This window comes from Phacochoerus africanus, chromosome 12 (genome assembly GCF_016906955.1).
Source record: "Phacochoerus africanus isolate WHEZ1 chromosome 12, ROS_Pafr_v1, whole genome shotgun sequence".
Classification (NCBI taxonomy): domain Eukaryota; kingdom Metazoa; phylum Chordata; class Mammalia; order Artiodactyla; family Suidae; genus Phacochoerus; species Phacochoerus africanus.
This window is the reverse complement of record NC_062555.1, coordinates 22,783,082-22,796,413: the sequence shown is the minus strand read 5'-3', so window position 1 is coordinate 22,796,413 and position 13,332 is coordinate 22,783,082. Positions and strand designations below refer to the sequence as shown.

Sequence of the window (13,332 nt, the reverse complement as noted above, 5' to 3'; positions counted from 1 at the left end):
GTAGGTCACAGACGTGGCTCGGAACTGGCATTGCTGTGGCTGGGGCACAAGTCAGCTGCTGCAGCTCTGATTAGACCCCTAGCCTGGGAACCTCCATATGCCACAGGTGCAGCCCTGAAAAAAAAAAAAGAAAGAAAGAAAGTGACCTCCAAGGAACATTATAAGCCTTAGGTATTTGGATTTCAGTGTATTGATCGCTGCTTGGAATAACCTGCCGTTGTGTTTTCATCTGTCATGCAACACGTATTTTACATTTATTACTAGCAACTTGGAAGTATTTACGTCCTAAAGCACAGGTATATCTTTTCAGTTCTATTTTATATATATGTTCCGTGTGAATGTAAAGTAGATGAATAATGACCTGAATCAGGCAAGAAGATTCTTGGTAAATGATAAGCACTAGTTCCCTCTCCCCATCCTTGGTTTCACTTACCCGTGGTCAACTGTGAAACAACTCCTAAGTTTTGAATCTGAGATTTTCTCAGTAATGTGATGAAATCTCTTACAGTCCTGCTCCATCCCCCCCAAGGTATCAGTCATCCCTTTGTCCAGTGTCACCTGCCCATCCTCAGATTAACTGTCGTGGCATCACAGAGCTTGTGTTCCAGCGACCCTTGCTTCGCTTCATGACGGCCCCAAAGCACAAGCGTAGCGATGCTGGCAATTGGCTACACCAAAGAGAAGCCGTGAAGTGCTTCCTTTAAGTGACAGGGTAAACGTTCTCGACCTCATCAGGAAAGAGAAAAAAAATCCTATGCTTGAGGTCGCGCTAAGGCCTACGGTACGAATGACTCTTCTATCCGTGAAATCATGAAGAACAGAAAAGAAATTTGTGCTGGTTTTGCTGTTGCACCTCATATTGCAGAAGTGTGACAACGGTACATGATAAGAGCTTAAGCAGAAAAGGCAGTAAATTTGTACAGTAAGATATTTTGATGGAGGCAGCGATAGAGACCACATGTACATAATTTTATCACAGTGTATTGTCATAATTGTTCTGTTTTATTATTGGTTATTATTGATAATCTCTTACTGCACCTCATTTATAAATTCAACATTATTATAAGTATGTATGTATAGGAAAAAACTCAGAGTAGATGTAGTTTAGTCTTGTCTGTGGTTTCAGGCATCCACTCGGGCTCTTGAAACACATCCCGTAGGATAAGGGAAGGCAACACTATATGTTGAACCAGGTCTTTGAGAAATGCGGCACATGGTCATTTCAGGCATTAAAAAAGGAACTAAAATAGGAATGCGCATAATATTGGAAACTAGAGCCAAGGGTTTTTTTTTTTTTTTTTTTCCTTTTTAGGGCCACACCCATGGCATATGAAGGTTCCCAGGCTAGGGGTCGAATCGGAGCTGCAGCTGATGGCCTACACCACAGCCACAGCAACGTGGGATCCAAGCCGTGTCTTGGATCTACACCACAGCTCATGGCAACGCCAGATCCTTAACCCAATGAGCGAGGCCAAGGATTGAACCCACATCCTCATGGATCCTAGTCGGGATCGTTGACTGCTGAATCGTGAAGGGAATTCCAGGGGGATTATTCTTTCATCAGCAGGTGTAACATACTCTGGTGAGTTACGAGTCTGTCTTCGAATTTCTCTACTAGTTTGGCTAAATTCTTTTTTTTTTTTTTTTTTCCGGTCTTTTCTAGGGTCGCTCCCACGGCATATGGAGGTTCCCAGGCTAGGGGTCTAATTGGAGCTGTAGCCACCGGCCTACACCACAGCCACTGCAACACGGGATCCGAGCCACGTCTGCGACCTACACCACAGCTCACGGCAACGCCAGATCCTTAACCCACTGAGCAAGGTCAGGGATCGAACCCGCAACCTCATGGTTCCTAGTCGGATTCGTTAACCACTGTGCCATGACAGGAACTCCCTAGTTTGGCTAAGTATTTAAACATGGTTGAAACTAGATTTTATTGCAGAAAAATAAAAACTATAGGCCTTGAGGAAACTCTTGTTTACTTTATATTTTTAATTGAATATTGAAAATTTAGCTGTATTAATATTTTAAACATGTTTTGAGAAAGTTTTATCACATTGATGTGTATAATAGTATTTGATATTACCTACTAGTAGTACTGTTAAGATATTGTATTGTCATGGAAGAAATGGCAAAAAGAGTAGAAGAACATTAGTAATTATTAATATTCGCGTGTTTGACAAGGTCACTTGCGGCCCTCACCATATTTTGAGAAAAACCCCCTGATGCATTTTATAGTTATGGGCCATAAATTGCTGCTTTTTAAATAGCTCACAGACTATAAAAGCACAATGTTAGTTCTTTTTATTTTCCTGAAAGCTGGTTTATGAAGGGTGAGTGCTGGGCTCTTTGGGAGATTGTCTTCATCATTTGTAGTGAGGTTAACATAGAACCTTTGAAATTCATTGTATCTCTACTTTTCTTGAAATAGCGTCTCTTTTCTGGTTCCGGACAATTAGCACGAGAGACCACAGCCAATCCAGACCAAAGTCTCACCGTAGCGTGAGCACAGGCACCAGCCGCTCTCTCCTCTGCGTTTTGTCAGTTTTCACTGTCAAAGTCAGGCAGCTTTCACTCATATTGGTTACGCTGTAAGTTTCCTATTATATTGTTATACACTGAGCTTGGTTTTTGTCTTTGGATGTAGGGCTATATGGAAAGGATTAAGCCAATGGTGAGAGATGGAGTTTATTTCCTATATGAGGCTTTACATGGGCCACCAAAGAAAATCTTGGTAGAAGGAGCAAATGCAGCCCTACTAGATATTGATTTTGGTAAGTGAGATGTGACTTATGGAGCTTAACTTAGCCCTCAATTGCCTAAGACATAAATAATTAATGTTATAGCATTAAGGGATTTTAAAATAAGGATTTTATCTTGTATATTGAGGCATGATGGAAGTTTGTCATTTTACACTAACCTTTTTTTTTTTTTTTTTTGTTAAAGAAAGATTGTGGAAAACACAATACCTGTGATAAGTTCTGTGGTTCATCAGAAAAATGAAATCACTGTTTGTGTCCATGAGCTTGGGTTCTATAAACTGAAGTTTTGTTTGGTTTATGGTTCAATTCCAGACCTCGTTTCCTTGGGACTGTAATGACTGCATGAATCCCATGAAAGGACCTTTAATTCAGCCTTTCCCTCAGTATCAAGAACTAATTAACGTACCCTGTTATTTAACATGAGCATTCTAAGATCTATAGAAATCTGTTTAATTAACTCCCTGGACATGAGATTCTTTTTTTTTTTCTTTCGTCTTTTTAGGGCCGCACCCATGGCCTACAGAGGTTCCCAGGCTAGGGGTTGAACCAGAACTACAGCTACCGGCCTACGCCACAGCCACAGCAACGCCAGATCCGAGCCGCATCTGTGGCCTACACCACAGCTCACGGCAACGCCAGATCCTTCACCCACTGAGCAAGGCCAGGGATTGAACCCGCGTCCTCATGGATGCCAGTCAGATTCATTTCTGCTGTGCCACGACGGGAACTCCTGGAGGTGAGATTCCGAGTGGATGGACAGTATTCCCTCCATCTTCAAACAGTTTGTGCTTATTGTCTTCAAACTACTGCCCATTAATTTGTTGACCTTTCTATCTAAGCATGATCTCTCAGGATAAGTCTGATTGTTCTCAGCTCTTATTGCCAGTTTCATTGGCTTTTGACACCAAGTAAACCAGCTAAAGACAGTGTGTTTCTCTCTAGAAGATGTGGGGGTTTTTTGGATACCATGCTATGCCTATCCAGACTGGAGGAAAGCGGTGTCTCCTTAGCATAGTGAGCTGTGTGAAGCGGAGTGTGGGGCGAGGGTTGGGAGAAGCACACCACGCTTCACTGACCCTTGTCAGGTCCAGGATTATTCCCTGAATAGAGATCAAAAGGTCAGGAAAGGCTGAATACCACAACATTCTTAGCATTCTGTTGTCACTTGCTGCTGCAACTTAAATATTCCCGTCAAGGAAGTCAAATCTATGTTAAAGTCACAGAAGAGTGTTCAAAGATATGGATTGTAAGGCTCCATAGTAGAGGAACCCCAGAGTTTGGGCCTTAAATGATTCAGCAGTCCATTCAGCGAATACATACCCAGCATTGCGTTTCTGGCTCTAACCACTTAGGTTGTTGTCTCTGTACAGACAAAAAGAGTCAGGAATAAAGCCTGGAGGCTCTGAAAGGGCGATTAGCTGTCATGTTCCAGTCTGTTAAATACCTTGCATATCCTCGAATGTAGAGTTTTCATAGTAACTCTGTTTAAAAGTCATGTTTACTCTTGGTGTGTCTTTTACTGTTTGGTTCTGTTTTTAGGAACTTATCCTTTTGTAACGTCTTCAAACTGTACAGTCGGAGGTGTTTGCACTGGCTTGGGCATGCCCCCTCAGAATGTTGGAGAAGTGTATGGAGTTGTGAAAGCTTACACAACCAGAGTCGGTATTGGTGCCTTTCCTACAGAGCAAGACAATGTAAGCCTGTTTCTCAGTAAATCTCGTTCGAAAGTTTCAAAATAAAAACTCATGCTTTTTTTTTTTTTTTTGCCCCCTCTTAACGAATTATTATCATCCAGGCATATCACTTACTGTGCAAGAGTGATCAGAGCAGCATGAAAACAAAAGAAAACGCCTTTGTTTTAGGGGCAGCAGATGGGCAACGAAAGGGGTCCTTGTCCTTGTAACTGCAGGGCTAACTGGCGGTGGGTTTGTGAAGAGGATTAAGATGATGGAGGAGAAAGAAATAACAGCTACCTTTCACCAAGAGCAGATTAGGAGCCAAGGTTGAGGAAAGTGATCTCCAGATATTGTCTAATCACAGCCAGCACTTACATGGTGGTGACCTCGGGCCAGGCGCTGTGTGTGGCTGTCCGCTTAGAGGTTTTTTGGAACCTCCCAACCTCTCTGGGAGCTGGGGGGCTGCCGCCATCCCCATTCTACACAGGAAGAAACAGAGGCTAGAGAGCCGAGGTCACTTGCCCGTGGCCACACAGATAGACAGGGCTGGGATGCAGAGCCGACAGGGCAACATTTTAATGGTAATGATGTGGGAATACCTGGGGTGACGAAGTGATGGCTTTAATCAGAAAGGTGTAAATTAAGAAACAGATCGGTCATGGGTGGGAAAATTAGGTCCTAGGGGTGCTGTAGCTTAGAACTCGGAACATTGTTTTCAACCTTAATTCTCCTCAAAAGGGCATTGTGATAACAGCTACTCTTATTAGATAAGAGGTTGCCTTACGGTTTTTTCAGGAAAACCATCAAACTACAGTTGTTCTTTGAACAAATTGGCTTCACCTGTCTATTTTAACAAATACTATTTAACCACTCAGTTCTTTTTTTTTTTTGCCTTTTCTAGGGCCACTCCCATGGCATATGGAGGTTCCCAGGCTCTAATTGGAGCTACAGCTGCCAGCCTACGACAGAGCCACAGCAATGCTGGATCCGAGCCGTGTCTGCAACCTACACCACAGCTCACTGCAACGCTGGATCCTTAACCCACTGAGCAAGGGCAGGGATCAAACCTCCAACCTCATGGTTCCTAGTCGGATTCATTAACCACTGAGCCACGACGGGAACTCCCACCGCTCAGTTCTTCATACACAGCATTTATTTTTTTACATGTTAATCTGAAGTTTAAGATGTTGTATAGATGACATAAAAATGTTAGTTTTAAAATAGTGGTAAAAAGTGAAGGCAAAAGTTTATCTATTTTGCATAAACTCTTATCATCTCTAAGGAATTTTATCTTCAACTTAGTTGTTTTCTGAGAGAGGTTTATCTCTAAGAAACTTTGACTTGTTATGTGATCTTAAGTTTAATTCTATTAGATTTAGAGCATGAGTATTCTAATCCTGAAATTTCATTTTCTGTTCCTTAGGAAATTGGAGAATTATTACAAACAAGGGGCCGAGAATTTGGTGTAACTACTGGGAGGAAAAGAAGGTGTGGCTGGCTGGACCTTGTTTTGCTCAAATACGCTCATATGATTAATGGATTTACCGCGTGAGTATTCTCAGAAACATTTATTTCACAAATGACAGTTCATAACCACAGGTTAAATTTTGTGGAGGGCAAACTTGAGGTAGTGCCCTCGTAGAAAAATTTCACTCTTTATTTTTCATTTTTGTTTTTGCTTTTTAGGGCCACACCTGCAGCACATGGAGGTTCCCAGGCCAGGGGTTGAATTAGAGCTATAGCTACTGGCCTACGCCACAGCCCAAGCCAGTGTCTCTGACCTACACCTCAGCTCACGGTAGCACCAGATCCTTAACCCACTGAGGGAGGCCAGGGATCAAACCTGCAACCGCATGGATACTAGTCAGATTGGTGTCTACTGTGCCACGAAGGGAACTCTGAAAAATTTCACTCTCTAGCCTCCAAATGAAATTGTAGTTCAAGGTAGAAGTGGATCAAGCTAGAGGGGAAGGGGGACAGGAGGAGAGAGGGACCCCGAGTTATCATCCTGGACCTTGGAGGTTGGGGAAAAGAATTGTGATATTCTTATGCATACGAGTACAGAGAGAAGTGAGGGGGCAAGGTAGGCAGGTAGATGGAGTAACGCAGAGTATAAATATATACATATATACACACTGAGGGGAGGCAATACAACAGCATTTAGTGATTGACCTCTGACCTCTGGATTCAAATCCCAGATCCATGCGTTATGCTGTATGACTGTGGGCAGTTTAATCTTTTGGTGCCTTTTTTTTTTTTACCATCTTGAAAATCTAGACAGTAGTATTACCTGCTTTAAAGGGTATTTTGAAAACTGATAGAGAGCATAGAGCCCACTGTTGAGTCACTAAACACGCTCAGTAAAAATTGTTATCAACACATATACGTAAGTAAATGTAAAAATGTCTTCATCTTTGTATTCATTAGGCTTAACTTCTAGCAAATAACAGAGTAAAGGATTTAAAAAAAAAATCTATGGTTAATGAATCTGACTAGGAACCATGAGGTTGCGGGTTCGATCCCTGGCCTTGCTCAGTGGGTTAAGGATCCGGCGTGGCTGTGGCTGTGGCTTAGGCCAGCAGCTATAGCTCCGATTCGACCCCTAGCCTGGGAACCTCCATATGCTACGGGAGCAGCCCACAAATGGCAAAAAGACAAAAAAAAAAAAAAAATCTGTGGACAAGAATCTCAAACCCAGTGTTTTGACTGGTGTAGAGAGGTTTCTCCATAAAACTCTGTTTTCTAGTCCGTTTAGCAGACGATTTTAATGTATCGTGAAGGGGGTCCTTGACGTGGTTTCCTCACTCCCCTTTGACAGTTTCTGGGGGACGTGATGGTGAGGAGAGTGGAGAAACAAGGGGCGATAGCATATGTGTAAACGGACATATGTCTTGTCCCCCACGTGGAGTGGTCTGTTTTGCTGTGTCCCACAGCCACAAAATGCATCCTTTGTTCCAGGCAGCCCTCCTACAAGTATGTGTTGATGGATCCTGAGAAACTAAGCAGGAGGATGTGGGTCTATCAATCAGTGAAAGTCTGTTATAGTTATTAGGCAAGTAACCCAGGAGGGGATCAGTTAAGTCATTTTTTTTTTAATTATCAGGAAAATACATCAGTATATTGTCCTATGGTGTGTTAATGTGTGGCATGCTTCAAAATGTAATCCCCGCCAGTTTTCAGAATTTGGAACTTTGAGCTTTGTATGAATTTGCCTTTGCTCCCATATCAAGTTACTAGTTAGGGCCTTTAAGAATTTGCTGTTTTAACACCGCTTTTTCTTCCAAAATTAGGTTGGCACTTACCAAATTGGATATTCTGGACATGTTTACCGAAATCAAAGTTGGAGTTGCATACAAGTTAGATGGTGAAATTATACCTCATTTCCCAGGTACTTTCTTTTTTTTCTTTTTGTCTTTTTTATCCTCCCGGCAGCATATGGAGCTCCCCGGCCAGGGATGAGATCTGAGCCCTAGTTGTAACCTAAGCTGCTGCCGCCATGGCAATGCCAGATCCTTAACCCACTGTGCTGGGCTGGGGATCGAACCTGCATCTCAGTGCTCCCAAGATGCCACCAATCCTGTTGTGCCACAGTGGGAACTCCCCCAGGTACTCTCTTTTAGGCTATGTATAGAGAATATTAAGTGAATGTATTAGAACAATTCATAAAGCTTGCCCATAAAATTTATGATATATAGCTATAGACTTGATTGGATAGGATACTCCTTTGTGAATAGTTCAAGTCCATTCACTTTCATGGCTGCTATGCATTTGGGTGCTGGGTTGCAGGAAGCTTGTGCTCAAACTCAAAATAGGAAAGAAGAAACATGGTCCCACTGAGCCCAGTTATGCCGCTCCCGAATCTCAGCATCCTTATTGTCAGCCGGCTGACCAAGACCGCATCTCGTTTATTTATTTATGTATTATTTATTATATTATCATCTTATTTGTTTATTTACTTATTTGCCTGCTCCCGTGGAGAAGTTCTTGGGCCAGGGGTCTAACCTGCACCACAGCAGCGATTCAAGCCACGGCGGTGACCACACCGGGTCCCTAACCCGCTGTGCCCTAGGAAGGACTCCCAAGATCCTCTTTTAGAGCCTTCTTTCTCCCGACACTCCTGGTACCAGCAGTCTTCCTTTGGGTTCCCTGGGAAGCTGACCCTGCTGTAGAGATGTCCGCTGTGTAATTTGTTTGTACGTGTGCTGAGCAACAGTATCTATAAGGGACACTGACGAGCAAAGCAGGGTCAGGCAGAGCAGGGAGTGGAGCTGCAAAGCGGTCCCATGAAAGGCCCTGAACTGATCCCATGGGGAGCTCTGGGGCTAGAATGGCCCTTCAGAGTTATCTCAGATGAAGGTGAGTAGCCAGGTCCTTTCTGTCCATCCCCGCGTCAATAGGGCATGGGGACGTGGGCTGCTCAGGGAGGCCGCTCCCTTCCGTGGAGAGCAGCTCCTGGCGAGGTTCTGAACCGAGTTCCCGGTGGGCAGTACTCCCACAGCTGGGGAATGAGCATCTGACTCCTGAAGAGGCAAATCTGGACAGTGCACCGTAGCGGCCCCCTTCCCGTCTCCAGGCAAAAACCCTTTTTACTCCAGTACATGTTCAGTTTCTATCGGGGAACACTGAGACACTGGGAGGGGGGCTAATGAAGACAGTCTCCAGCAGAGCCTTTGTAAACAGTCACAGAAACACCGGAGGGTTTCCCAGGTGAAGGCAAATACACACCTCTTCTTGCTGCCCTTATACAGATCCCCAGCCCCTAATCCATAGTGCAGAAATCTAAAAAGTTCTCAACATTGGAAGCTCGAAGTTTGGCAGCCAAACTCATTTGACAGCAAGACCTGGTTCGAACTGATGTTAGTGGAACTACTAATCTACCCACTTAGAGTAAATAATCCTGTTGTAGAAATCTGTTTGATTATAAAATATGAGCTGGTGTGCACTGTTTTACCTTCCTAAACACTGAAAAATTCTAAACTCCCCACGTATCTGGCTCCCAAGTATGAGACTGCGAACCTACAAAAGAGCAACAGGTTGTTTGACAGTGGGCAGTGCACACCGTGGGCAGCTGGACTTGTTCTTTAACTTTCAGCAAACCAGGAAGTCTTAAATAAAGTCGAAGTTCAGTATAAGACTCTCCCAGGATGGAACACAGACATATCAAACGCAAGGACTTTTAAAGAACTACCTGTTAACGCACAAAATTATGTGCGATTTATTGAAGATGAGCTTCAGATACCAGGTAAATATAAATGCTTTCTGAACAGCTATCTTTTTCTGCTTTTGACTTGACTACTTTTGAAACCGGATAAAAACCAGATTATTCCTTTGTAGCATGCTTGTGATTTGCACAAATGCCCAGGAAAGTATAATTTTATCCCTTAGCATAAATATACTCTTTCTTTAATCCTTCATATGCCTGAATACAATATATTACCTCTTGCCCTTTTTGACCCTGTTTTAATTCTCTGTTAGTCTCTTTTTTTACTCTATGACATTCATTCTCATCCTCTCTCCCTCTTAGCTGACAAATCCTTTGTGTCTTTACTGCCATGAAAAATGGTTTCTGGTTTTGGTTTTTTTTTTTTTCCATTTGGAGTTAAATTACCCTTGGGAGTTGGGAGCATTTCTTGACTAGATATTAGGAAAACAATAGGTACAGGAAATAGGAAAACCAATTTGAAAAAATATAAGAGTAAAGAACAAAACATACATTAAAAAAAAAAAATGTAAGCTGGCCAAGGAATTAGTCATAACCTACGTGTATGGCTATGACTAGTTACGTGAAATCTTTCTTTGAAAACATTGCTTTTTTCCCTTTTTTTGCATCATTGGCGATTTCAGAGACAAAAAGTGAAGTGGGTGGAATGTAGCCTCATGTCAAATCTATTTGGCCCCAAATCTGATCTTGTATTGTTCATTTATATTCGTGGCTCATCTCCAAACATGAATCTAGTTTTCCATATTGCTAGCTTGGTTTCCTAGCTCGATAGCAAATTTGGTGAGCATGATTGTGCACTGCTCTTTAGTCCATGTCTTCTGAGTCATAAACAGTGAATTGAAATGCCATAAAGGTTTACCCTTGAGGTGCAGATGAGCAAAGCTGGTACAGTAGCCTAGTCCTAAGGCTGTGCAAGTTAAAACCATATTCTCCCCCATATTTCCTTTTTTTTTTTTTTTTTTTTTTTTGAGATGTGAAAGTTCCAGTGACTCTTCAGTGTCCTCTTAGTATTGTCCATTTATCAAAGATGCTTATCTTTTCTAGTTATTAGGAACTTGGTCAAAGGTTCTTTAGGTCCCTGCTGGTTTGGGCCAATGTTTTACTCTGCTAATCATTAGGAATTGAACACTTTTAAATATTGTGCAATTAAAAACAGGAAATGGCATGATAAAACTACCTGTGCTGGATGTTGATGGCTTGTTCTGTTTAGAAATTGGCATAATCTGTTAAAAGAGCAAAAAAAGATAGCAAAGGCACAGGGAGAAGTGAAATGGTGGCGCTGAGAAGGTACGGGATCTATTCATGTCAAAGACTGAACATTATACGTGAATTAATACTATTCTTATCCTTTTTTTCCCTCTTTCAGTTAAATGGATTGGTGTGGGTAAATCCAGAGAGTCTATGATTCAGCTCTTTTAAGGATTACCAGTGATGCAAGAAACACTCCTTGGGGGGGAGGACTTTCTTAAATATTTCACTTATGATCTACAAATTCCAAGAATAAAGACATTGAAGCGAGTTTTAAGCCCTGCAGTTGTTTCCAGTCTTTTCAGAGGGCTGGCGGGTGTGGAGCTTAACTCTGGCATTTTCCAGCGTCAGTGTCCTTAGCTGGCACAATTGCCGAATCATTTGTTGCTCCTGCTGCTCATGGTGCCACGTTTTCTTTTAATGTTTAGTAATAGTGTAATCAATGTTGGTTGACATCTAAAATAGAATTACTTTCAATGTGGTTTTTCTTCATTATTGTCATTGTGTTCATAGATTTTTACCTCTATTAAATGGCAAGAACAATTAATGCAGTTTTGCACAAATATTTTTACATGCTGATCATTCAGTTCTGTCATTGTAATCTTTGTTGTTAGAAAAAAATGATAAGAGGAGTTCTGTAAACTTTTGTAATGCTATAAATTCTGTTTAAATTGTGAACTGTTTATTTTCTGCTGAGACCATTGCAAATTTGAGCTTTGGTGGTGGGGAGGGGGTTATAGTCATGGGTCCTTTACTTTGTACAGAACACAAAATGTATTTCTCTTTGTAAATTATTTAACACATGGAACATTTTAGTTAAATGTTCAAAGAGAAAAAGTGTTCCCTAAGACAACAATCTTAATGTTAAAAAAAAGTCATTAAAAGATCTGTTGTGATATTTGATGGATATTTTCCTTTAGTTTCAGACATCAATTCTGAAATGTATAGCTTTCCTTTTTTATCTTACCATTATTTCTAAGCCGAGTGGATTAATTTTTCAACACTGTGCCTGGCAACATGCCTACAGAGTCATCTGTAAGATCCAAATGAACCCAAATTGTTGGTCATAATTTTGATCATGCCTTTTTTTCTTTCTTGGGGGGGAAAAAAAAAAGAGGTGTTATTTTGACAGTTTGGCTAAATGTATTGTTATAGGTTATCCTTCAATGAACTATTTTAAATGTTTAAATTAGGTGCCCCTTAAATTTATTTTATTATACCATCAATAGCTGATTAAAAAGAACCAACTATTTCTAGTATGTTTTGTGTATTGCGTTTTTATTCTAATAAAAGAAGTAATAGTGATACTACTGTTTTACTGTATATAAGCAAGAGTTTTATACTTGTGGTCTGTGGGGATAAGGTGAGATTCGAAACAGACTTTGAGTTCTCATGGTGGCTCAGTGAGTTAAGAACCCCACATAGTGTCCCTGAGGATGCGAGTTTGATCCCAGGCCTCCTCACTCAGTGGGTTAAGCATCCAGCGTTGCCACAGGCTGCAGCGTCGGTCACAGGTGCTGCTCAGATCCCCTGTTGCTGTGGCTGTGGTGTAGGCTGGCAGCTGCTGCTCCAATTTGACCCCCAGCCTGCTAACTTCCATATGCCGAGGGTGTGGCCATAAAAAGAAAAACAAAAGAAAGAAAAACAGAGCCTTTGAAAGGATCTAAATGTCTTTTTATCTTCACTAGATGTATTTTTTATTAATAATTAGTTTTTTTTTTAATTCTAAAACAGGAGTAGCCTTTGGATTCAATAAAAAGGATCAATTCTTTTAGACGATCCTATGAGCCCACACTACTGATCAATATGACCTTATGTGAAAAAAACACTTATATTTAATATATAATAAAAAATTTTTATTTATTCTAATGGAAATTGAACAAGGTTTATTCTCCTTACTCCTTCATCTTCCTACTAGGACTTCAAATTAGATTAGCTACCCAGAGCTAAAGCTCAATTAGAAGCAAGCATTTTAAAGGCTGCATCCTTTTTTTTTTTTTTTTTTTGTCTTTTTAGGCCCACTCCTTGGGCATATGGAGGTTCCCAGGCTAGGGGTTGAATCGGAGCTACAGCTACAGAGGTCAGGGATTGAACCTGCATCCTCATGGATACTAGTCAGATTCGCTTCCCCTGCACCACACCGGGAACTCCCATGTCTTTTGATTATAGCCATTCTAGTAGATAACGAAGTGTTGTCTTGTTTTAAATTGCATTTTCCTCGTGTGATTAATAATGTTCCAACATCTTTTCATGACCATTTTGGATACAGGTTATCAGAAATACAAATTGGAAATATTTTTTCCTAGTCTGTGACTTGTCATTCCATTTTCTCAGTGGTGTTTTTTTTGAAATATAATATTTTCAAATTTTGATCAAGTCCAATTTTTCAGTTTTTTCTTTTATAGATTCTGTTTTTAGTATCATG

The 13,332-nt window shown here is 41.2% G+C and overlaps 1 protein-coding gene across 1 annotated transcript in view; it reads left to right on the top strand.

The window, feature by feature from the left end:
• The window catches only part of ADSS2 (adenylosuccinate synthase 2), a 39,213-nt gene extending 27,047 nt beyond the window's left edge, over positions 1–12,166 (top strand). Inside the window, exons 8-13 of the mRNA XM_047754833.1 lie at positions 2,648–2,774; positions 4,302–4,456; positions 5,862–5,986; positions 7,729–7,826; positions 9,531–9,680; positions 11,026–12,166. Coding sequence (XP_047610789.1) covers positions 2,648–2,774; positions 4,302–4,456; positions 5,862–5,986; positions 7,729–7,826; positions 9,531–9,680; positions 11,026–11,078 — 708 coding nt within the window. The 3' untranslated portion in view covers positions 11,079–12,166. The remainder of the gene's footprint in view (positions 1–2,647; positions 2,775–4,301; positions 4,457–5,861; positions 5,987–7,728; positions 7,827–9,530; positions 9,681–11,025) is intronic.
• Positions 12,167–13,332: the final 1,166 nt, after the last annotated feature.